Source organism: Mercenaria mercenaria, chromosome 6 (genome assembly GCF_021730395.1).
Source record: "Mercenaria mercenaria strain notata chromosome 6, MADL_Memer_1, whole genome shotgun sequence".
NCBI classification, from domain to species: Eukaryota; Metazoa; Mollusca; class Bivalvia; order Venerida; family Veneridae; genus Mercenaria; species Mercenaria mercenaria.
This window is the reverse complement of record NC_069366.1, coordinates 48396075-48422605: the sequence shown is the minus strand read 5'-3', so window position 1 is coordinate 48422605 and position 26531 is coordinate 48396075. Positions and strand designations below refer to the sequence as shown.

Genomic DNA, 26531 nt, shown 5'->3' with positions numbered 1-26531 from the left:
AAGTTTTGCGTGCAAGTACATACAGCTATTTCTAAAAGGTATATAGATTTTAAACTTATTTTTTCTTTTTCTAGATCAGTTACTAACCTCACTGGATCAAGTCCCATAACTCTGGCATGTATTTTGGGCAAATTATGCCCCCTTTTGGACTTTGAAAATTCTGGTTAAAGTTTTACATGCAAGTTTCTATCTCCAAAACTAATGCAGATATTGAATTGAAACTTTACATGTGCCTTTGGGGTTATAAAACTAGTTGATAGCAGCAAGTCCCATAACTGATATGCATTTTGGTCAAATTATTCCCCCTTTTGAACTTAAAACTCTTTTGATATTTAACCTTTTTGGGTAATATTTTCCTGCTTCTGGGACAATATTTCGAATAGTCGAGCTTGGCTGTCTTATGGACAGCTCTTGTTTCAGTTTCTTACTGTAAAAGAAATGCGTAACCGTCATTAAGTTTGTGATTTTTCAGGGTTCAGTGTAAAATGAAAGAATAACTATTGTAAACTCTGTGTTGTATATTTAACAGGGAGCTAGAGACCAGAAGACAATACAACAACTTCAGCATGATCAGGAAATCACCTTACAAGAGGTAACCATAGCAACACTCTTCCTATATGTTTTATATTTTATTAGTTTGCACTAGCTTTATTGAATAGGTAATAAATAATTGGTGATTTTTACAGATTTTAGTGAGCACATAGGTTATAGGTTTTTTGGTAGTACCAGAAAAATATTTTTAGCAATATTTGAAATAAAACCAGGTAAAATGGTATTTTTAACTATTTTATGGGAACAGTTTTTGTTTTTTCATGACATCAGAATATTGCATTTGGGTACTTCATACCCATCTTATATAAGAGAAAATATGCTAGAATAACAAATTAATGTATTGCCATAGTAACATTATATTTATATAAAAACCTGCAGTATTACCGTACAGATATGTATTTAATTTTCTTTGTATTGTAATACAATATGACGTATTTAAATATCTACATAAAGAATTTTTGTTTCTTTTACAAGATATCTTTCGAGGCAGTTTTTTCTGTGAGGAAGTAATGGGACTAGCTTTAATGTTTTTCTTAGTCACTGTTTTGATTTCAATAATTAACTGTAATTTTGTTTCTAAATGAAGTAAAAACCAGTGATTTTGCAAATCTGCAGTTAATTTTAACATTGTAATAAATAAAAAATCTTTTTCTAATTTTTGATGTAAATAATTTTTATAATCAAACTTTGTGTGATATAAAGTATTGTCTAAATTTTTTATGTAAATTATTATATTTTTGTGCGATAAGAATATTATCTATCTAAAATTTTCTTTAAATTATTGTATTTTTTTATGTGATGAAAATATTATCTGAATTTTGCTGTTTATAACTTTATAATTGTGTCATAAATCTTTTAATTGAATTAAGCTGTAAATTATTTTATACATATGAAAAGCTAGTCCCTTTACATGTAAAGGAAGTTCCATATAAATGGAGGTAAAGAGACAAGCTTGGTTATGAATTGGGCATGTAATGTTTTTTTGGCATGTTTTTGTTATAGCATAGATAAATAGGCTGACAGATTTTACAAAACTCTCCAGAATGTATCTTGTTTGCTTTATATGAGCCGTGCCATGGGAAAACCAACATAGTGGCTTTGCAACCAGCATGGATCCAGACCAGCCTGCGCATCCGCGCAGTCTGGTCAGGATCCATGCTGTTCGCTAACAGTTTCTCCAGTTCCAATAGGCTTTAAAAACGAACAGCATGGAGCCTGACCAGACTGCGCGGATGCGCAGGCTGGTCTGGATCCATGCTGGTCGCAAACCCACTATGTTGGTTTTCTCATGGCACGGCTCATATCATGTTTGGACATAAAAGCAATCGACAATTGCAAAATTGACTTGCATTAAACATGTTTCATATTGAGACAAAAACTTCATGAACTCATCCCAAGTTATAGTCACTGAGGTATTTTATTTGTTGAATGATAAAACAAAATATTGATGTTTTTATCTTATTATATTTGAAAGATTTGAAAGGTAATTTCATAGTAATAAACCTCCAGAATTACTCTATATCGTTGTGTATTACGTCACTTTCATAGATTTGCATGTTTCACAGTTACTGTAAATAATGTGGAGCATCTTGATTTTAGAAGAAAAGAAACATAATATTGAGCCGTGCCATGAGAAAACCAACATAGTGGGTGTGCGACCAGCATGGATCCAGACCAGCCTGCGCATCCGCGCAGTCTGGTCAGGATCCATGCTGTTCGCTAACAGTTTCTTCAATTCCAATAGGCTTTAAAAGCGAACAGCATGGAGCCTAACCAGACTGCGCGGATGCGCAGGCTGGTCTGGGTCCATGCTGGTCGCAAACCCACTATGTTGATTTTCTCATGACACGGCTCAATTATTTTCAGAGAATGACAGAATTTTTAAAAAAAAATTTGCACCTATGATAGCAGGAGTCACTAGCTTCTTACTACAATCACTAACTCTCCACAAAACATAGTGAATAGTTTATAATGGTTGTTTGTACCCATCATAGTGGGCTTCATGACCAAGAATTTCAGGTTTCTAACTTTGAATCACTTACCCCTTACCCCTGTGAGTTCAAACCCTTGCTTGGATTGTAGGATTCTTCCATGTGAGCCATCAAGCTGGCTAACAAAAGGTTGGGGTTCTACCCAGGTGCCCAGAGAGGGGCACCTAATGTCTTTTTCTACCATTGAAAGCTGCAAAGTTGCCGTATGACCAATCATTGTGATGGCATGACATAAAAAGGGAATGAAAATGAGTGTGCCGAAAAGCTTGCATGAACTTTCGTTTCTTATTACATTTCTGTAGAAAATTGGAATAAGGGTCATAGATTTTTTGACAAGACTGTTTATGAATTTTGATCAGTTTTTCTTGCAAGCAAATTCTCTTTCAATGTTTAAGAGGGCAAAGCAGACTTTGTATTGTAGTGTTATTTTTTGTCTTGGTTTTTTTCTTTCATAGACGCAGCACCAGGTAACGAACGTAATTCTTCACTGAGATATTACGGCTTTATAATGTACTAGATCTGCTCAGTTACACATGTATATATGTCACTAAAATTGTATTTTTTTAGCTTTTTATTAATCAAATATTACGTCTTTGAAGAATGCTAATTAAATGTAATATCACTGCGATGTTCAGTTTTATTTTGAAATTTGAGCCGCGCCATGAGAAAACCAACATAGCGCATTTGCGACCAGCATGGATCCAGACCAGCCAGCGCATCCATGCAGTCTGGTCAGGATCCATACTGTTCGCTTTCAAACCCTAAAGCAATTAGAGAAACTGTTAGTGAACAGTATGGATCCTGATCAGACTGCGCGGATGTGCAGGCTGGTCTGGATCCATGCTGGTCGCAAATGCACTAACTTGGTTTTCTCATGGTGTGGCACATTTGATGTTTTTGAAGCATGGAAATTATTTTTTTTGCATATTTACCCAATAACAAGTTTACTAATAGCTATTTAAAAACTTCATTTTAAATGAGAATGCAGATTGCAAACTGAGAAAAAAAAGTTAAAATGAAAAAGAAAACAGTATTGATGATGTTAGGTTTGTAGATTTGCCCCATATTGTCAGATTTCAGTGATTAGTTGAAAACAGAAAAAAGTGAAAATTACAAGTAACTGAAAATGAATATTATCAGAAATCTTTCGACTTTTAATTTAACCGCATGTAAATTTCATTGTTGATTTTCATAATGACAAATGTCAGAAAATGTGTCATTGAAATCTGACCATCCCTAAAACAGAAGAAAAGATTTCTTGGTTAAGGGTTCTTGTGATCTATTCTATGTGTTAGTTTTTAATGGTAGAAGATAATTTCTACTGTCTGTAGAATCTGACTCTTAAAAACAAAATAGAAATATGTGTTCTTTAATACTGTATCTTGTTATATAACTTGTTGTACAGGTTTCAAGCCAGTGAAAACAGATTTTTAAATTGTGAATTCCAGCTGTTAGAGCAAAGGAGGCAATTATCGACCCCTTAAGACCATAATCTATCGTACATATTCTTACTTTCACTTTCGGAGACAAAGTGACACATATATTTGAGACAAACTATCATTGGTCGATTTCAACCAATGAAAACACTTGTTACATTACAGAATAAGGTATGGTCTAATATTCTGTCTCGTGACATGTGTCTGCCATTATCGACCCACTTCTGCTATTATCGACCCCCTAGTTGTTTTTTTTTTTTAAACTTTGAAAACACTGAAAATCAAGCATAATATTATTATTAACTTAATATTAAGTTAATTTTTATTTGTCCTTTATTGTCATAATTGCAATTTGAAATTACGCAACTGAGCATATAAACAAAGCATAACTTTACTACGATTTCATGGAAAATATTATTTCATGTGTGTTTTTTTTTTATTTATAAATTTGGTCTTTCATACTATCACAGTTTCATATTTGGTCTTTTGACTGACAAATTGTAAATGTTAGATAATAGTTATTTGTAATATAACATTAGCCACACACAAGAGATAGATAATTCAAACATTCAAACAAAGTTGATTATCCATTATTATCTACAGCCTTAACAACATATTTTAGCATTCAATTTTTATACATTTAAAATTAACTTTTTTTAAGTCCTCTGGAGTCAACAAGTGAAGTTCTGGTTGCTTAGTACATTTAATGTGCCACCATCCTGGGCATTCATCACAGCCTTTTCACTCATTTGGCTTCCCATTAGACTGACCACACCCCTGACATTGGTCTAAGCTGTCTGCACTGTCCATCATCATTTTGTCCATCAGAGGAATCGTCAAAATCGTCATAACTGTCACTATCATCATAAATGATAGAAACATCAGACTATGACGAACTTTCAGAGACTCTGCGCTGTTTTTCTTTTTATTTTAGGAGATTTTTAATCCTTGTGATCAACTAAAATGTGCATTCATAACATTATCATGAGTCATCACAGAACATTAGGGTTTCTAACTGACCAATCAGAGAGCTGCATTTTAGAGTACCTGCCAGTTTCCACTTTGGTATAACAAAGTATATTTACAATGAACATAATAGTGACTTTAGAAATAAATATCACACTATTTTAAAAATAAAATCAAGATTTTTCACTGCACATGCTTCAGATGATGCTACAAACAACAAAACTTTGAAGTTTCATTGAAATGTTATATTGATTTAATACCTTTATTTTAGTTAAAAGTTTGAGATTTTACACTGAGAGTCTATGATAAAGTCCGAGTAAAATGTAATCAATACCCAAGTGAAATAAGTATCATTCCACAATGTTTTGGACATGTGAAAGTTATGAATTAAGTGCTTTTCTCAAAGCAACAAGAAATTATATAAATTTAATTAATTGGGGGTCGATAATAGCAGAAGGTCATATTTTCAATCTGCTATTATCGACCCCCACATAATCTTTCCAGAAGTTGCAAGAGACTACAAAAATGGCTGATAGAAATGAGTTCTATATGTGTATAGTAGGATTAAATACAAAATTAAACTGATTCGATCCATAAAAACGGTAAATTTGATTTAACAGAAAGATACCTACCTTAACGGACGATGTAGTGGTTGGCACTGAAATTTATCTCATGCAGTCACACTGTATGTAAACATTCAAAATGGCGCATGAAGAAAATTTGTGACGTAAAAATGACAGTGAATAACATGATCACATGATTTCTAGTAATAAATGTGATTAAGTATCAATTAAGGGTGGGGGGTCGATAATAGAAGAGGGTCGATATTAGACTCCTTTGCTCTAGCAGCACACCTCAAACTCTGTTAAGTTTTTGTTTGCTATCCGAAACTGATACAGCAGTCAGGATTTTCATACTTGAGTGAGGAATGTGCTCATTGTTTATTTGACTGGAGACAATGTATCTGAAGTCATTTGACCTCCGCCTCAGGGTCATTTGGAGAATTTGTCACTTGCTTGCAGAGAACAATTTAGTAATTGTACAGAAACCAGGAACATTCTGGTTAGGTAAACTGGCTGTGCCAGGGGAATTGTAATACTACTGTAAAATTGCATTAGACCCAGATCAAATCAAATAGATGTCAAATTTATATGGAAGTAAGAAACTGTATTGTCTAAGAAGAAACAAACTGTATGTTTATACATGTGATAGTCTTGTATTGTCCATCTTTTCTCTTCAGTAGATTTGTTAAAACTTCCTCTCTGTGTCTGTCCTGGATATTTCCTTTTATATGTGATTTTAAATATCTCTAATTTTAAAAATGTGTTTGTCAATTTGATAGAATACTAATTTTTTCATACTTCTTAAAAGAAATCATGATTGAAAAAATTCACTTCATCATCACAAAGCAAAAACTTGGACCTAAATGTATTTTCGTGAAAAATGAGATGACCGTCACAGAGGTCTTCATTCTGTAAGACAAGACATTAATTAGCTTATATCTAAAAATGTTAGGTAGATTATTTTGTTGGAAGATCAGGTAATATAACAGTTCTTGTGAATGTTCTTTAGATCAAGAATCATCTCCGTACGATCGAACAAATGAAAACAGACATGCAGGTCATGAGGCAGACGCACAACCAAGAGGTCAAGCGTTTCCAAGGTGACATAGAGGAAATGAGGTCAGAGATCAACAGTACAAAGACAGAGTTAGAGGAAACTCAGCAGCAGAATATGGAAATGTCGGGAAATATCAAATCTTTGAACGACGAACTGGACAGGTTCCGCCAGATGCAGGAAGAGACATCCATTGAAGTAAGTCTGGTTATATTTAGTAATGTTTTTACAATTCATTTCAGTTTGATTGTGATGAAAGCTTACAGTTTAATTGTATCACTCTCTGAGTCCACTGTCTAGGTTCCAAGGTTAAAAAATTGAGTTTGCAGACCAGTCTTGAAACAGGACCATCTGATTGGCTGGTTTTGAAAACAAATCGGAAAACAACCAATGGCAATTTTGCATTCAGAGACTGGTCTACAGACTCAAGTTTTATATTTTGTCATAATGAAGGATAATCATAACCCGAGTATGGCTCAAACTAAACACCTCCAAGTTGAGCATCAGGCACCATATCCACTAGACTAATGCTTAATCTTGGTTGAAGAGAAACTTTTCTTAGAAAATACTGATCTGAATAGAAATTTCATTGTAACAGACTTAGAAAGCTTAGTTGTAAAGTTAAGATTTAATGTGAAATTTAAAAAAATCCTTTGAATTGTAGATTTCAATACATTTGTGAAAATTTGGATTTTTATAATTGCAGACACAGCGTCACTTAGACAATATAAAGCACCAAGATAAGACAATATCTGATCACAAACAGCAGATTCTTGTGCTGGAAGACCAGCTGCATAAGGCTAGAGAGGAACTACAAGTTCTTGATACAACACTTAGTAACTATAAACAAAAATACTCTCAGAGTAGCAACCAGGTCTCGCACCTTGATGGCACTGTTAAAAACCTTCAAGAAAAGTTAGCGGAATCAAGAAATCGCGAACTAGAAAAAGATCAGACAAATGATGCACTAAGAAATGATCTGGACAACTTGAATAAAATGTATAGTGAAAGTAAACACGAAGTGGAGAAGTGTGAGGATGTTATAGAACAGTTGACACAGGAATTGAACTCATCTCAGGAAGAGCTGTCTCTCACTCAGAACAGATATCAGGAGGCTGAAGAAAATATTAATAACCTGAAAAATAAGAACCAAGATCTGCAGGCAGAGGTAAAATGACGTTTGTTTTTGATAAACTACTTGACAAATACTTTCGTACTGTATGGAAAAAATGTGTTAATGGATGAAAAAAAATTGTGTATGCATGTATGGAATACATTTTTTCCCTAAAAAATGATATATATTTCAGTTCACTTGTAAAGGTTAAGTTAATCTTTTAAAAATTATTAAGGATATTAGTTCAACTATTAGATCAACTAATGCATGTCTAAGTATTTTTGTTACATGTCAGTGGGTAATGGAGAATCTAGACTTCCCATAATTGGATACAATTCCTTAAATTTCTCTTACATTAGATCTTCTGTAATCATTACCTTTGACTGAAATTAATTGCAGTTTTCTTTTCGCTTTCAGGCTCTCAAGTTTGAAGAGAGATCTAAAAGGTTAGAAAATGAGCTGCATACATATAGAGGAGAGCATAATCATTCCGACCAGGAGTTCATAGAGAAGGAAGAGCGAATTACTCAGTTGGAATACACATTGGACGAGACACAGAATGAGTTACACAACAAGTTACGAGTCCTGTCCGATCACCAGGACCAGCTGAATGAACTTAAAGTAGATTTTGCCGGTGTCAGAGAGCAGAAGAATGCTGCATTGAAGGAGGTCAGTTAAAATTTTAAAATCTTTACATAAAATAAGAAACATTTTACCTTCTGGATCAGATGGTTAAGCAAAATTGAATTGTGAATAGTTCGTTGTTCTTAGAATTCAATTTTTATCAATTTCAGTAAACATATGTTCTCATTTGTATCAATTACTATGTTGAAACAGCGATATCACTTGAAAATATATTATGGTACTTCAAATGTCAGAAAGAATGTTTTAGATATTGTAATATATGAGCCGTGCCATGAGAAAACCAACATAGTGGCTTTGCGACCAGCATGGATCCAGACCAGCCTGCGCATCCGCGCAGTCTGGTCAGGATCCATGCTGTTCGCTAACAGTTTCTCCAATTCCAATAGGCTTTAAAAGCGAACAGCATAGAGCCTGACCAGACTGCGCTGATGCGCAGGCTGGTCTGGATCCATGCTGGTCGCAAAGCCACTATGTTGGTTTTCTCATGGCACTGCTCAATTATGTATATTAACTTTCGATGTGATTAGGTCCTGATAAATAATCTGAGCATGGGTGATTTTATTTACCTTTATCTTGGATTACATCAGTGATTGAAAAAAAAAAACCCATAGTCCTTGATTGAAAAAAGCTTGTGACCTATCATTATGATATTATGCAACATTATTAAAGTTTTTGTATTTTCTCGCGTAGATTGACAGACTGGAGCAGAATTGTGGTCATCTACAGATGAACCTGGCCAAGGCCCAGGCCCAACATAAAGAGGATATACGCCAGCTAGAGGAGCACATTTCCAAAGTAGACAACAGTCTCAGACAGTCACAGGCACGAGGTACGGCACTGGAACAAGAGATAGCAAGGAAAGAAGAACAGATCAAGCGCTACGAGTCGGAAATAAAGTCACTGAGAACTGATATCTCTAACAAATCGGAAGAGGTAGGTGTATATCAAGTGACATTTAAATTGTCACTTTAAATTTATAGTTATAGTTCGTGGCCGTCAGCCAAGAAATGAAGGAGAAATGAGTACAGATTGTTATTTATTTGTTAAATTACACTAAGAACGTTATAAACTGATTATTTGTGCAAATCGTCAGTACAGATATTTCTGTTGCTGCAGAAAGCTTTTAGACACAAGAATGAGGCAGCGGCTTTCATCTATTGGAAAATTTGCAAGTTGAGAATTGTAAGAAGGTATATAAAACATGTATTTTAATTTCCTGATATGTGAGCATTCTTTTATAGCAGTATTTGTCAGATTTACTCCAGGTGTGCTTTTGATATACCAAAATTATTTTTTTTCTAATGTGCATACAAATGTGTATGTCCAAGTGGTAAAGGACACTTTCCTATAACCAGAGTTTATTTGAGTTCTGCCATAGTTTTGTTATGAACTTTTTACATGTGGTAAAGTTACAGATATTGCTTATAGCAAATTAGGTACTCTGCCAAAGAAAGCAGTCTTTAAATATGGAAAGGTAAAAGCTTGTGATGGTTGGGTTTGTAGTTGTCTGCTGAAAGTGAAATAAATAAGAGGTTGTTTTATCTTTGCCTTTAGCCTTAACCAGTAAACACTATTCATGATTTAGAAATGAATAGCATTTCTGTAAGTGGATGGTATACATTGTTTTATTTGATAATTTTTTCCACCTTTTGATTGGCCCTATGACCATTTCTGTTCCATAAGTCTCATTAACAAAGGGTTTGTTATTATTATGTGTGGTTGCATTCTATGCTTCCAAAGGATCTTCTTGCAGATTTTATTAACTGTCACAATAGCGCTCTTAAGTGCTGCATGGCGGCTGTAAAAAGTCTCCCTGTACTTGGACTCAGTGCTAGTATGTTTTCTATTCCTTTGGGATCAATGAGTCTATTCAGTATCTGAGTAATAGAATTCCACTTAAGTTGGTGGTAGAGGGCGTTAGGCGTGTAGCCTTTTTCGCATTACTTCGCATGAACAAAATCAAAGAGAGTCCACTCTTATTGCACTTGGTCGCATTCTGTGCTTCCAAAGTTCAATATTGTAGTGAAACTGTCCTGCTGAAGACACTCTTAACAATACAACAGATGTTATAAATACCTGTTATAAATCATATGATAGCTGAAGAGTTATATCTTGTTTTAAGTGGACCATATGATCACCCACTTTGAGGTGTGCACATTATGATCGAAAAGTTAGGTGATTTTTATACACTCACAGATTTATAGGAATATTTTCTCATGTCCTTTTTGTTCCACGTATAAAAAGCAATCGAAATGCTATAAATCCTCTTTTCCTCCCGCAATGTTCTTTAAAAAATGTGGTAGCTAAGACAGTTTGACATTTTGAAGTGGATTTAAGTCTTTATTGAAGGATAGAACATCAGTGTTTAAGAATCTTCAAGTGTTTTATAGTTATCTCAAGTGATTATGCAGCCAAATACAGATACAGACAAATCGCAATCAAATAAAGGGAAGTAATCCATACGGGATTATCATAAAAAATTTCCCACCAGAATTGAAAACAAGTTCGAACACGAGGTGTAGGCTGTAATGGGATTTTATCACCTTATTTTAGAGATTTTATATATTGTATGATGAGTTTGCTTAAGAGATGAAAAGAAAAGCTTTTTTTTAGAATATAAACATGAGAACATGCTTATCCAAAATGGTAATATTTACTTTCAAACTAAACAGGCATGTTGATAGATCTTTGTTTGAAAAACTAAATAAGGAACATAGTATTATATATAGTTTATGTGACTAGTGAGCCATTCTTTGATACTTGTTGCTTGATCTAATTTTGTTTTAAACTAGTGAGCTGCATCCATTGATCAAGCTGATTGTCATGGTTGTCATTGTCACCATCATCACCATCATCATTATCATCCAGGGTTCACACAGGCCTTGAAGAGTCATTGTATTTAATGCTATTCATTGAAAAGTCCTTGAAAGTTATCAAAACCTTAAAGAAACTTTTGGAAAAAGGAGCACAAATCTTTGAAAGATATTTTGTCATCAACTTGCAAAAGATAATTTGAAAGATTATAATGGAATTTGGTCACTTATCTATCTGTCATAGACAGCATTTTATCATTGTTTACAAAGAGGAGTCTAATAATCACACTATAACATTGTTTTGGAGATAGTTGATAGAAGTTGTTGGGACTAAGCTCTCAAAACATGGTTTCGAGAAAAATAGTCCATGAACAAATGAAAAAAAGTCCTAGAAAAGTATCGAATTTCATCTTGGGTGTTCTGTATAAATTATGTCATCATCACCAGCAACAATGTGATCATCAATAACAACATTATCAAAAAAATATTGTTTTTCTTGTCATTTCATTACATTTTTTTTAATTCAACAAGTTTATTCTAGTTTCGAACAGTTTATTTAGTAGCAATGTACTAAATGGATTTTAAGGCTGTTTCCTGCTGTGTTAGTGCGCCAAATATCCATTTTTCTTTTAAAGATTTACTTTTAAATTATACCTCAATAAACAAATGTAAACAGTGGTATCATAAATGTTTTCTCAGTGGAAAATATTATCTTTACAAGTCCAACATTTATTGAAAAATATTGATATAAGCTTGTATAAACTCCCCATGGTCAAGTTTACAGTGGTCAGAAAAGTTAAATATGTACACTTGTTTATTGTACAGGTATTTATTTTAAATTTGGAGAAATCGTTCAAAGTCAAAAGTACAAAAAGTTTGTAGGAATGAGGTTGAAAATATCTCAGTTAGTTAGAAAGCAGAGTTAAGAAAATAATTTATGTAAATAGAATATTTATATCTGTATTTTCCATGATTTATATGCATTACAATATCTGTCTTTTTGATCTCCGCCCAACAAAACAAATATAGAATATGCACCTCATTGAATAAAAGTAATCTGAAAATGATTAATAAGGCAATCTGTACAAGTTTGAAACTTGGCTTAGAGGGAGTCTTGAACATGGTCATTTCATGTATATTCGTCATGTAGAAAGGTTCAACCTTTACCCTGCTAAATTTTTAAAATGGACTGGGGGATCATTCAGCTTGGGCAGTACCATTTATTATTTGAATGGGTGTTTATCGAAAATTTATTAAGTGAATAGCGAACAGTGCAGACCATGATCAGCCATGAAGGCTGATTTTTGTCTGCACTGGTCGCAAAGGCACAATCACGTGCAGCCAGGAGGCTAAAGGTTAATTATTTGTTTTGGCATGGGCCTGTAAAGTGAATTTGTACAACAATTTTGTAAAGTTTGGAAAGAAAGAATTGAACAATTGATCTTTTACATAGAAATTTTAACGAGTATTTTGGGTTTGTAGTATTTATGACTAAGGATTTAATTGTGATAATTTTACATTCTTACAGCAATTTCAGAGCAATTTTCCTTTCAGTGTAAATGAATAGAGTGAAAGAAAACATATAATATGAAAATATAAAGCAGGATTTATTACTTTCTTCACCTTTCGTTTCTTTTCAAAATGATATGATTGTTTTTCCAGCAACCTAAAACTGCCTCAAAAATGCTGCTGTCATTCGGATTACATTTATATGGTCAAGATTTTTGTCTACTATAGCAAATATCATCAACAAAAAATGAGTGGTTTTGTATTTGCCTATAGGGAACCTCTGTGGCCAAATGGTTACGGTCCTTGACTTCGAATCACTTGGTCTTCACCAATGTTGGTTCGCAGCCTTGCTTTGGGTATAGAATTTTTCATATGAGGAAGCCAATGCCTGGCTGCTGTCTGATGAAGATCCATTGTGCTATGCTGGTGTCCACCTATTCCTGAAACAATGCCTGAAGGAGCATTGGTGTGACAAAAAAAAGGATATAACTGGTAAAATGCCAAATTTAGGGTCTTTTTCCACAGAATGTCAAGAATATAATTGATGTTTTAGTATTTATTTAAGCTTTAATTTGAAATTTGCCTCCAAGTTTTGCTGTCAATATTCTGCATTAAGTGCTTAAAATTTGCATTAGCTTCAATGACTGCTGTCATTTTTTCTGCATTAAGTACTTGATACTGTAGATCTACCTTAAAGCATGATGACTTGTACAATTGCTTTATTTATGTGATTGTGGGAATCTATTAGTTTCAGTTAAACCAACATAATAACTTAGATCTTAGACGATTATTAAATTGTTTCTATTCTTTATATGTTACAGTTCCACTTTGCAGAAGTAATACAAAACTTATACAAATTCCACATTCTTTGCTTGACCAACTCTTCAACAAAACTTCAGCCCTATCTTATATATAACACTTTAAATTTTTGATAAAACTTTGAATAAATCGTAAGGGTCGTTTCAGAGATTTTATCTATTTTTCGCAGTTTTTGTTGTCTTTGTTCAATAAGATTATTTACATTGAACCCGTAAACAAAGGTTGGGAACAACACAAACTATCGGGCACTGGATTATATTTCCTTCACTGATAGATCAGTTGTTAATACTATTTGAAGCTTTGATTAAATTTTTGCAGTGCTATCAGTCTGCTAGGTAAAATATTTTTAAATTCCGACCGATCTGGTGACATATAGTAAACTGTTGTCAAGCAGTCGTGACCACAGATTGAACCAGTAGTTGTATAGGTCTAGTACCTTGTCCATATATTAGTTGAAGATGGTTTAATTTTAAAGTTTTGAATAGATTTCAACAGAATTTAAGGGAGCTGGACTTTATCTTTCCAGAGCCTGGTTGGGACTCAAATTGCGCCATCAAATGCCTCTTTCATGATAAATGTATTTAATTAATAAATCAATCCAGATGGCATGTGGAAGCTTGGTGGTTCCACCCAGGTCCTTGCCCAATCCTGGAACATACTCAGAGGAGCACCTGTGGTCTTCCTCCACCGTCAGAATCTGGAAAAGTCATCATATGGCCTAAATTTTGTTGGTGTAACTCTAAACACAACAAAAACAAAATTAATTTCCTCATATACTAGAGTTCTTCTTTTTTGGAGATACCTGGCAACATTTCTTCAATATATATATCTGGAATCAGACATTTAAAGTCTTGTGCCTGCCCTGACCATTGTCAAGGTATATTTTTGGGGGTAGATAATTTAAGAATGGCGATTGGTACTGCCCCTGACTGATACATTTGTTATGAATGAAAAGTTTTAAAGTCCTTATCTTGACATATCACCTACCATTTGAAATCATTTCACCCTTCATTTATTAAAATACTCTATGATTTATGAAAACCAATATTTCAAATTTTCCCTCCATGCTTACTACAAGCAAAAACTTGCTGTACAGAATATAGTCTATTTCAAAATTTGAGCAAGTCTATCAAAACTAATCATGTTTAGAGACCTTTTAAATGTAAATTTAATTTATTTAATGCTAAATGATTTACATATAATATTATGTTGTTATTTCATTGAGGACTAAAATTTGTTTTATTTTGTTAAGATGTAATATTTGTTAAGTCCTGATATGTTAAAAGGGAATCATTCATTTCAAATATATTTCACATTTAAGTGCAGCTTTTTAAGACTGGACAATTTTGTACCTTAATCTTTTTAGCGTCTTAAAATACGATTTAATAGATCTTGTTTTGGATTTGTTGATACTGCTCTGATAATTTTCCATTGGTGAGATATTTTCTATTTCGATCTATTAACTTTAAGTTGACATATCCGTATAACATGACATATAATAGGCTAATCTGCTTTTCAAAATGACCCCTTGACATAACTCCACATCGCTGTGAATTCAAATGATAGATTATATTTAACTTTTTATAAAAGACGTAAGATAGTCTTAATATGTAGATAAGTGTAATATACCGGTATGTCAAAAATTTAGTAACAAAATTAATTGAAAAGACTGACTGTAAGAAATGAAAAAAATTACCCTTAATTAAATGACAAATTATTAGGAGTAAAAGAAATGATACCAAAATATAATTTAGAGTGTTCATCTTGACTGTTGTTCATACATAATAAATTTCAGTTTTTATAGAGGTTTAAAATATTTTAAACGTTTAAAAACCGTTCTCTGTTTAAGAAACACTACATGGTTACTGCGATTATTCCAAATTTTGAAGTATATCTACAAACATACACATGAATAAGATTATGTTTATTTTTGACCGTATATGGGAATAGACTATAGATAAAGTAAACCGGCTATCTGTATGTCACAGTTATAGTATCATTGAGTTAGAGAGATAGAAGTGATTGCAATTGAAGATCGTTATGCTAATGGGGTAGAACTTAACTCGATCAGTGGAATATGGATAAAACGGGTACCTAGTCATCGTTGGTCGTGTAATGGAATTTACATGATGCAGCGTGTAAAACAAATGGATATATTATTGTGTGTGGTATATAATGAAGTTTTTTAAGTTTTGAAAAAATGTAAAGAAAATGTGTGTATCTTCTGAATGGATTTGAGTATTGAAAAGCGGAATTTAAGTAATGAGTTTAAATTTGCTTATTGGAATTTCAAGATAAATTGCTTAATTAAGGAATTTCTCATTTTAATTCGAGATAGATAGCTTGATGAAGGAATTTTTGTTAGAGAAATTTAATGTGTAGATAAAACTTTTCAAGGAGTGAAAATACTTATGTTCTGTTACACACTGTGCCTTTGTAAATACATGAGGATAAATGACAAGAAATTAATCATTTTGTTGAAATTTCCAGTTTTGTGATGACAGTTTCTTTAATTTTGTAAATCAGATGAAACTAAAAATGGTTTTAACTTCAAAGCAACTGCTAATGGCTGATGGCTTCTATGTCTTCTTTTTTCCATGCTAGGCTTCAGAGAATCAAATACAAGGTTTAATGGCTCGCCACTTGAAATGTGAAATGCAAAACAAGGCAAATAGCAGTTTGTTTGATCTTTCCTGCAATTAAATAACAGGATTATAGATTTTTGCATTAAAACCATGTTATCATTTTGCAGTCTAGGATTTATTTTCTGAAGTACAATTTATCCAGTTTAATGTGGTAGAACTAAGATAAAGCCATGTTATATTTTTGATATAACACGGTGAGACTGATGTTGAAGTATCTGGTACCATGATTGAATTGACTTGGTCTGTAATATATGCAACAAAGAAAGAATTTGGATGTTTCAGCTGAAAAAGTTAAACATGTGATAGATAGAATATTGGATTTCTGCCTTTCCACATTTATTAAAAATATCAAGCAAGTTTTAATGAAAAAATAAAATTCGAGCTTCTGTCAATAATTTTATCAATTTTATTCAACTTATTTACCAAATTTATTATGAAAAGATACTATCCCCAGTTTAATGAATTTTCATCTTAACGTTTTTATAGAAATATCTTAATTTTCTTTTTTACATTCCATATTGAACAGAAATGATGTCATATTCTACTAAAATCATGTTTCATGAAATTACATGAATATTTTGTTAGTGTTTCGCACTCTCCTAAAGTTCTTGTATTTCACACTCACAATTTTATTTTCAAACCTACAAAAAATGAAAATATTATATTGCTTATCACAAGATTGCACTAGTTCAACACTATACACGGCTGTCATGAAAGATACCTTAATTTGGTTTTACATTATTCAATCTTAAGAATTTTGCAGTATTGATTTTCATCAGATTTTTATCGCAAAGTGAATTAATCTTGCATTATGGGATCATAACGTCATTTCTGCACTGGTGTAAGAACTGAACCGAAATAAAAGGGTTATTTATATATTGCTATTTTATTACTGTTTTTGTATACCAGTTAATGGATTCTAACAATGGCCTAGATTGTTCTATCAAGTTTCATTTTGGAAATAAGAAAGTTTTTCTTTTGTGTTTTCCAATTGATTTCTTAATATAAATACCCCATTTAGAAACATGTCAAAACTTAAGTTATGTTGAAAAATTGTTTTACTGAAAGAAAATTGCATTTATAATGTTTTAAAATATGTTATCATAGAAAATGGTGGACTATACTTAAGTTTACAAAGTGGCACTGTGGCGATTACAAATTCCTCGTATTAAAAGGATTTTCACATTTGACTTTTATAGATATGTTTGAAATATATTTAGGCATTCTTGGTTAAGCAAATGAAATTCATATCGGGTTTTGAGAGAATTGAAAAGCTTGGATCGGTATATCCATGACTTCGTAAATTCCATTAGATGGGTTTGGTTAAACGTTTCCGCCACCCTTCTGACGTCCGATTGTTCCTTGCAGTTCTGTTTGCACAAACGTTTATTGTTAAATGCTTGCAGTTTAGGTTTAAAATATTGATGAATTGATTTGCAATTTCACTTTACAATGGGTTGTTAAATCATCAGAGGGGATGATGTTAAATTACTATTCAATTACTGTAATTGTTCTGTTGTAATTGAAGCAGGCTGTCTAAGGTTGGGGACTGATGCATTAATTTTCTTGTTAGAACAGTAACAGGATAAGGTCGTACAGATTTCAGTTGGAAAAAAGTGTAGTTTTTTTCAGTATTAGTTTAGGATTCTTTTCATGTTTTTTAATGTCAATGCTGTCTGTTCAGAAGAGGAGAAAAAAATGTTTATTCAGAGAAACTTTTTGGGATTGTATTCATGAAGCAATGGTTTTTACACTCTTTAATTGAATTTTTGATTTTTTAATGCAGGTTTGGGTTGAGAAATATGAAACTTTGTAACAATTTTGTAACATTAGTGTTACCTTGAGAATGGTAATGCTAAATGACTAGGTATTACTAAAATATGAAGAGAATATATCTGTGGTGCTAATGAGATAAAAAAAAATTGGAATGGCGTCTGAGGATTACTTGTGTTCACCGTCCAAATCTTGGTTGGAACGGTATGAGGAATTAGCTGACAGAACTTACCCAACGGTGGTAGTGGAAGATGTGATTGAACCATACGGTCACCCAATGACCTCCACCCCTTACAGACCCCATGGAGGGGACAGTAGGGACCAGAAAGGGGTTAGGTTTAATACAGGTGCTATTCAGAAAGATGGTAATGACCTTGAAGAAAACAGGAGGTCAAGGTCACCTTATAGAAGCATTGAAGATGTTGAAGTGAACAGTATAAATGACTCTGGAAGAAAAAGTCCTTATAGACCAGGGAGAGATTCTATAGAGGATATTGTTGAAAGATACACTCCGAAAGACAGATTACTTGTTGAAGGCCATGCACACACTGCCATAGATAATTCAGAAGAAATGGTTCCACCTCCCCCACTTGGATCACAAATGACTTACAGCCCCTATAGGGGACCTATTCAGGATGAAATTCATACGCAACCTTATTATGGCCCCATAGTTAGCACTATAAGAACAAACTTTAATGAGCTTGACCCCGTAGTTCATAAGGGGTCAGGAAAGGCAACAGCCATTATAAATAAAGTTCATAACAAGGTCAGTGATGAAAGAATAGAGGAATTAAGTTCTAAATATAGAGAACGAATGTCAAGGAAATTTAATATTCAAACCAAACACCATCATAGGAGTAAATCTGACAATGCTGTAAGTGATTTTGATGAAAGGTCAAGGTCAAAAGGTCGTAATGTTGATGATAGGATGTTAAGAAAGTTTGAAACTGCTATGTTACAGATTGAGAAGTTGGAAGGACAGATAAAATGCCTCAAGATGGAGGTGAACAGTTTGACAGCCACCAAGAAACAGGCAGAAATGAGGGTAAGTTATTTCCATCTTATCTTAACGTCCAAGTACATTGTACTATGAAATATTGAAGGTCAGGGGATTAAGATATTTTAAGTTTTTAATCAAATACACTTTTAAATTAATCTCAATAATAAGTTAAAAGAATAATTATGGGAAGGGTTACACTGTCTAGCTCATGCTGCAAAGTAATATTTTCCCCAAGTCAGCGGTATCTGGTGGTGAGTCTCACCTATACTTTTTGAAATACCAGAACTATAAATACCAGTGTCAAAAAATAGTTGACCACGTCCAGTGTAATTAGCATCCAATATAGTTAAAGTATTAGCAGAAAGTCCTAACGTTTAATGGATTTGTTTGGCGAAAACTTTCATTTATTTGGCATTGTTTCAACAAAGTATGCCATAAGTAGTTATATATATTACTTCTTGAAAGCAATACACGATGTTATATGGGAGTAGTTGACAGAAACTTTTCAAAATCAGATTTACAATGGTTTTTTTTCTGGTTGAAATCAGCAAGACTAACTTTTCGTATTGAAAGTAAAACTTTAAGCTTAAAAAATTCCGAACTGGGGGTATAAGAACAAATATGCGAAAACCTTTTCTAATTTTCATTGTTTGCTCTGACTTTATTATGTTCTAATACCAATATTTGAACAATTTAAATGAGCCACGCCATGAGAAAACCAACGTAGTGGCTTTGCGACCAGCATGGATCCAGACCAGCCTGCGCATCCACGCAGTCTGGTCAGGATCCATGCTGTTCGCTAACAGTTTCTCTAATTGCAATAGGCTTTGAAAGCGAACAGCATGGATCCTGACCAGACTGCGCGGATGCGCAGGCTGGTCTGGATCCATGCTGGTCGCAAACCCACTACGTTGGTTTTCTCATGGTGCGGCTCAAATATTCTTACCTTCAACATTATGAAATTGTAAAAGACGGTTTTATGTTAAATAGCAGTGACACAGGTTTAAAATTCAATACTTTCATTTTCTGTCGCAAACTTATCAATTTAATTATAGACCTATTCATATGACTGTTCAATACAAGAGTATTCAAAGCACTCTTCACAGTGGAGGAATTCTTAAAAGATTGTCACTTATTATGCATCAAAATTTTGGAGAATAGCTCTTCTTTTCACCTTTGACCTTAGCCATTTGAGAAGTAAGCAAAAACATGGAAATTGAATATTTTGGGCTTTTGAGAAGTTGAGGTGGGCTTAAGAGACTTATGTGAGATGTAAATTTTTTGGTTACTTTTGACAGCAAGAGAATAAAAATGCAAGCCATTGTGTGGGCATGTATTGATGTGTATAGAAATGTAATCTCTCATTTGATCTGTAATTGATTAATTTTAAGAAATTTCAGTTGTAAAAGTAAATTGAATGATGTAATTCTTAAAGATTTTAATTGAACGATTAATTGCCTGTCTACAATAAAATAATTTATCAAAAGAAATTTTAAAAAAGATGTTTTTTCCACTGACTGGTTTCCATGAAGCAATTTGACAAGCGGAATGCGTTTTGATATTGACAGAATATATTTTTTGCATCTTAAGTGAATTTTTGTACTTTAACCAAACAAGATGAAGATTAGAAATTAATATTACATAAATTCCACTCACTATAATAGAAACCTATACTGTAAATAAAAGGTCACAAGAAAATATAGCAAACTGATAAAATTATCAGTAAATATTTTAAATAAGAATTTGTACTGGATTCAATCAATATTTTTCCATCACTTATCTCTTTTTGTTTGATCAAGTAATAATTTATGACAAAAATGTTAAAAATAACTGCAGAATAAAACATGTTGAGGTGTTAACAATTGTCAAACAGCATGTGATGACTTCTGAATAAAACATGATACCCTGGTGTCAGCAATATAGTAATTGTGTAAATAACAATTAACTTATAATTTACAGGATTGGTCGATAACTGTTTTCAAATGATAAACATCGGTTTTATTGACTGATTCAATGATTATTCCATGTTTTTGTTCTGTATGCATAATTCCTTTTACATGTACACTTGAGGATTTGCAAGATCATAGATAATGTTCAAAGCTGAAATATTTCAGTAAAAATTGTTGACATCAGTTGTGTTACCAGTTTATTAAGAAATAACTGTATTACTAAGTTTAGTTTTACACTGATTGTCAGTTCCTCATTTCCAAGCAGACATTGTATCCATCCAGTCAAATGAAAGATATAATTAAAGACAATGTGCTGTTTTTAATGTAAGTCATTGGTCTGTTATTCAAAGGTATCCCCTTCTACAAATACAGTAATAGATCTAACACTTAAAGGTAACAAAATTGGAAAAGTTGTTTGATAAGAATTTTTATTTTCATAACAAGTGATAAATTGTTTGGTATCTTGTAGATGGCTGAGCTGCAGAGTGAAGGGGAGCACCTGAAGGGCGATCTTGGAGAGGCTCGAGCCCAGTACAAGGACTGTGCACAAGAGGTTGGTAACTGTGCCTTAAACACTGCTAACTTACTGATGGTTTATTTATCAGCATAGCTTCATAGTTTTGTAAACTTACATTCTTTGAATGCCCATTTTATATAGCAAAATCCTACATGGTCATAAAATTGAAAATAGGGGTTAACTGTTGGAGACAAATACATGTACATTTTAATATTCTTGTGATAATGAAAATTAACAATCTGTATCACATGGCAGCTTGCCCATCATGAAGAAAAGCTGATGTTGATGGAACAAAGCCTGCAGACGACACAGGAGCAACTCAGCCAGAGGGTGACAGAGGTTGTTAGACATGAACAAGTCAACAGAAAACTTGAAATGGAACTCAAAACTCTCAGAGGTATAGTAGAGAATGGCTTTTTCAAATTCTGAAAAAATAATGGGTAACTCAGTTTTATCTTTGATAGATATTGAAGTACCGATAATTATAGTGTTATGTTGTATTTTCAACATTATTAAAAATAGCCCTCGATTAACATAATGTTGAAATATATATTACTTAAGTTTTATTAATTACAGAACGCAATGCCAATTCTGAAGAAGAAATAGATGAGCAGAAATGTGTGATCGACAAACTGCGTAAGGACATGATGCACGTAAAGGAGGAGCACCATGCTGCCGTGCAAGAAGGTCTCGCATATAAACAGAAAGCGCACAAATGTGATGTAGAATTAGAGGGTGCTAGAGAACAGGAGAAAATGCTCACAGAACAGGTAAAAGTTGTTTTTTTTCCTTATTAAATTGTAATTGTACTAGAGATTTAAGGTAAATATACTGGTAACATCATGGCCATTCGTCAGTAGATAGGCCTTTGTCTGAAACTTAATTTTAAAGGCTTTTAATAAATCTTTTTATTGCATGCAGTTTTCAAACAGTCAGATTTAAAATATTCGATCAGAAATAATTTGTGATTGATACGTTTCTTCTTTATCAGGTTGAACAACAAGATGCCATATTAACACAGTTGCAAACTGAGCTTCGTGCCGAGCGAGACCGTCACCAAGAAACTGGCCGCCAGCTACATAGCGTTCGTCAGACAAACTCTGACCTGGAAGATACACTAGAAACTAACCAGAAAGATATTAAAGATCTTTCCAACAAGGTATATATATTGTGCTCTCATTTTATATGATAAATAATGATAAATTACCATAAAACATACACATTTACTTTAAAATCATTGTCTAAGGGGGACAAGTTCTCATGGATTTAATGATAGCCTCTATCCATGAAGTTAAGTCTCAGTAAGCAGATAAGAGTCCCATCTATCTGCTATTTAAGCATTTGAAAATTTATGAATTGCTGTGTTAATGCAAAGGTCATATTGAGCAAAGCTACGAAGTTATTGCCACTTAAATGGCATTTGAGGTTAAATTTTATGATTGAACAAATTTAGGAGGAAATATGTCTTTCAGATTATATACACAGTACTTATATGTAATATACATTGTTTCCCTTACAGTTGTTGGAGAAGGAAGAATTGGTGAAGAAATTGAGAGACAATATTGAAGACGAGAGTAAACGTATTCAGAAACTGAAGGAAGATATTGCCGAGAGGGACGGACAGTTACACGTAGCTAGAATGAATCTTCAGCAACAACAGAAACAGTCAGTTCTTCATCAACAAGAGGTCAGTTTATTAAGAAAATATGCTGCAAGGGGATGGGTCTGTTGGGGGGGGGGTTTAATCATTTAGAAAGTGGGTCTGAATATTGCTCTACAAAAGAGTTTTGTTGTTGTTGGCGCGACTTATAAATGTAAACAATTTTTTCAACCATTTGATTTTATGATACACAGAAAATTCAAGTATGTTTTTTTTTTTCATTTCATTGGATTTTTTCATACCATGAGATGAAGATAAAAACCATATTCTGAGTAACCTTTATAGGTTGTTGAAGAATCTAAAAATGCTGCCAAAACTATATTATAAACTGCATGAATGGTCACGTTATTTTCTTTTTGCTAACTTACATACAGAACAGTTTAGTTACGAGAGGCCAGTTGTAAACCATGGCCACTTTTTCCATGCTTCACGGTGACCTTGACTGTACTTTTTGCAGTTGAATGATTTTATGAAGTGTTTCAGTTGTGTGACAGATCCTGTAGATTTGCCATAAAAACACATGGAAAATTATTTCAATTCTTTGTTGATTTGTTTATGTATGTGAAGACTTGTTGTTGAAGATTATGTGTATGAATTTCAGATTTCGAGATATGAAGAAACATTACAGCAGTTGCAAGCAGACCTTGAAAGAAGTCAAGATAACTACAGAAAGGCTCATGCTCAGGTAAAACAACGACCAAAATTAGTATCCGTTAGCATCTACAAGTGTATAAGATCCTTTTGTGGTAAACACAAGAGAAAATTACAATATGTGAAATTAAATTACTTTAAAAATATTAATACTTCTTGGAAACATTATGGGTTCTATCATTGCAGCAAAAAAAAAGTCTTTAAATTTCATCTCTCCATGAAATGCCCTTTTTTGAAAATAGGAATACAGCAAAATTAAACGATTTTACATTTTTTATGAAGAATACAAAAAAAATCGCTATACATATATCATGTCTTTTGATATCGTTCTCAAATAGTCATTTTCAATTCTCACCTAGATTCATATTTTGGGTTACCTCTATGTTTGAGAACATTGAAAACAACAAGAGTTAAATATTTACGAAATTTTCAGTTGATGGACAATGAAGAACGGTTACATGACATGAAGGTACAGCTGACCACAGTGCAGGGTAACCACAAGGAATCTATGGAACAGCTTGGGGACAAGTCACAGCAAGTGGCCATGCTGAGGACTGAGTTCTCTCGAACACAGCAACAGAACCAGGCAATGTCTGAAGATGTAAGCTTTCAGGATTTACCTCCCTTTGATAGAGTTGTAATAGATTATATAATTTTTGTATAGAAGATTGAAGTATTTTGACCAGTCCCATACTTCAAAATTAAAAGTCAACAGTGCTACCTAATGAGGAAGCCTGGGGCATGACCTCTCCTAGGGTTCAAACTGGTGAAGTGACTTATTTTGAGCAATAAACAGGATTTTTAAGGACAAGGCCAGAAGCTAAAAATTGCTTTAGTCTGTCTCATTGTTGCTACTGGTTGTAAGTTTTCAGCAGTTTGGAATCAGTGGAAATTTTCATTTGATTAACCAGTGCTTCTTGTTATTCAAGATTCAGATCCAGCTGCTTAAAAAATTGAAAATAGATCAAAATGTTGGTGTTGGAATTTAGATGACTGACAGAGATTAATGCCTGTTTCTATTTTCCTGTTTAACTTTTTAAAATATGTGTTGTTTATTGTTACAGTTGAGCAGTTATGAACAGAAAGTACATCAGCTGAAGCAAGAGTTGAAGAAGATGCAAGACATCAACCGAGTCTCCGAGAGTGAGGTAAAATCATTTGTTGTGATATGGATTTGTCCAATTCTGCCACTTGACAGTGCTACATGTTTGGTTTCAGTTTTAATGTTTTTACTTCTGTTATTGCTGTTTAAGTAATCTGTATTTCAGTACTTGTCATCTGTTCGGTAATTTGCATTTTTAGCTAACCTGTCACAAAGTGACAAGGTGAGCTTTTGTGATCGCGCGGTGTCCGTCGTCCGTCCGTGCGTGTGTCCGTCCGTAAACTTTTGCTTGTGACCACTCTAGAGGTCACATTTTTCATGGGATCTTTATGAAAGTTGGTCAGAATGTTCACCTTGATGATATCTAGGTCAAGTTCCAAACTGGGTGACGTGTCGTCAAAAACTAGGTCAGTAGGTCTAAAAATAGAAAAACCTTGTGACCTCTCTAGAGGCCATATATTTCACAAGATCTTCATGAAAATTGGTCAGAATATTCACCTTGATGATATCTAGGTCAAGTTCGAAACTGGGTCACGTGCCTTCTAAAACTAGGTCAGCAGGTCTAAAAATAGAAAAACCTTGTGACCTCTCTAGAGGCCATATATTTCAAAAGATCTTCATGAAAATTGGTCAGAACGTTCTCCTTGATGATATCTAGGTCAGGTTCGAAAGTGGGTCACGTGCCATCAAAAACTAGGTCAGTAGGTCAAATAATAGAAAAACCTTGTGACCTCTCTAAAGGCCATTTTTTGCATGGGATCTGTATGAAAGTTGGTCTGAATGTTCATCTTGATGATAATCTAGGTCAAGTTTGAAACTGGGTCACGTGCAGTCAAAAACTAGGTCAGTAGGTCTAAAAATAGAAACACCTTGTGACCTCTCTAGAGGCCATATATTTCACAAGATCTTCATGAAAATTGGTCAGAATATTCACCTTGGTGATATCTAGGTCAAGTTCGAAACTGGGTCACGTGCCTTCTAAAACTAGGTCAGTAGGTCTAAAAATAGAAAAACCTTGTGACCTCTCTAGAGGCCATATTTTTCATGGGATCAGTATGAAAGTTGGTCTGAGTGTTCATCTTGATGATATCTAGGTCAAGTTCGAAACTGGGTCACGTGCCTTCAAAAACTAGGTCAGTAGGTCAAATAATAGAAAAACCTTGTGACCTCTCTAAAGGCCATATTTTTCATGGGATCTGTATGAAAATTGGTCTGAATGTTCATCTTGATGATATCTAGGTCAAGTTCGAAACAGGGTTATGTGCGGTCAAAAACTAGGTCAGTAGGTCAAATAATAAAAAAAACCTTGTGACCTCTCTAGAGGCCATACTTTTCATGGGATCTGTATGAAAGTTGGTCTGAATGTTCATCTTGATGGTATCTAGGTCAAGTTTGAAACTGGGTCAACTGTGGTCAAAAACTAGGTCAGTAGGTCTAAAATTATTAAAATCTTTTGACCTCTCTAGAGGCCATATTTTTCAATGGATCTTCATGAAAATTGATCTGAATGTTCACCTTGATGACATCTAGGTCAATTTCGAAACTGGGTGACGTGCGGCTAAAAACTAGGCCAGTAGGTATAAAAATAGAAAAACCTTGTGACCTCTCTAGAGGCCATATTTTTCATGAGATCTTCATGAAAATTAGTGAGAATGTTCACCTTGATGATATCTAGGTAAAGTTCAAAACAGGGTCACATACCTTCGAAAACTAGGTCAATAGGTCAAATAATAGAAAAACCTTGTGACCTCTCTAGAGACCATATTTTTCAA

General features: G+C 33.6%; 1 protein-coding gene and 1 long non-coding RNA gene across 26 annotated transcripts in view; one reads left to right on the top strand and one right to left on the bottom strand.

Annotated features, from left to right (window-relative positions):
• LOC123550510 (golgin subfamily B member 1-like) overlaps nt 1-26531 on the top strand; it is a 111467-nt gene that overhangs the window by 64436 nt on the left and 20500 nt on the right. For 23 of the 25 annotated variants that reach the window (XM_053545814.1, XM_053545811.1, XM_053545823.1 and 20 more), the window contains 15 exons: nt 530-592; nt 2999-3010; nt 6518-6760; nt 7269-7730; nt 8094-8345; nt 9012-9254; nt 18842-18925; nt 21299-21382; nt 21602-21743; nt 21923-22116; nt 22338-22505; nt 22866-23033; nt 23608-23691; nt 24091-24258; nt 24722-24805. In XM_053545814.1, the coding sequence (XP_053401789.1) occupies nt 530-592; nt 2999-3010; nt 6518-6760; nt 7269-7730; nt 8094-8345; nt 9012-9254; nt 18842-18925; nt 21299-21382; nt 21602-21743; nt 21923-22116; nt 22338-22505; nt 22866-23033; nt 23608-23691; nt 24091-24258; nt 24722-24805 (2451 nt within the window). The remainder of the gene's footprint in view (nt 1-529; nt 593-2998; nt 3011-6517; nt 6761-7268; nt 7731-8093; nt 8346-9011; nt 9255-18841; nt 18926-21298; nt 21383-21601; nt 21744-21922; nt 22117-22337; nt 22506-22865; nt 23034-23607; nt 23692-24090; nt 24259-24721; nt 24806-26531) is intronic. The other 2 variants (XM_053545810.1, XM_053545799.1) reach the window with 1 other exon arrangement.
• On the bottom strand, nt 4648-6297 carry LOC128557730 (uncharacterized). The gene is made up of 2 exons (XR_008371348.1): nt 5578-6297; nt 4648-4836 (listed from the first exon to the last, which is right to left on the bottom strand). It is a non-coding gene; the product is annotated as an uncharacterized LOC128557730 (long non-coding RNA).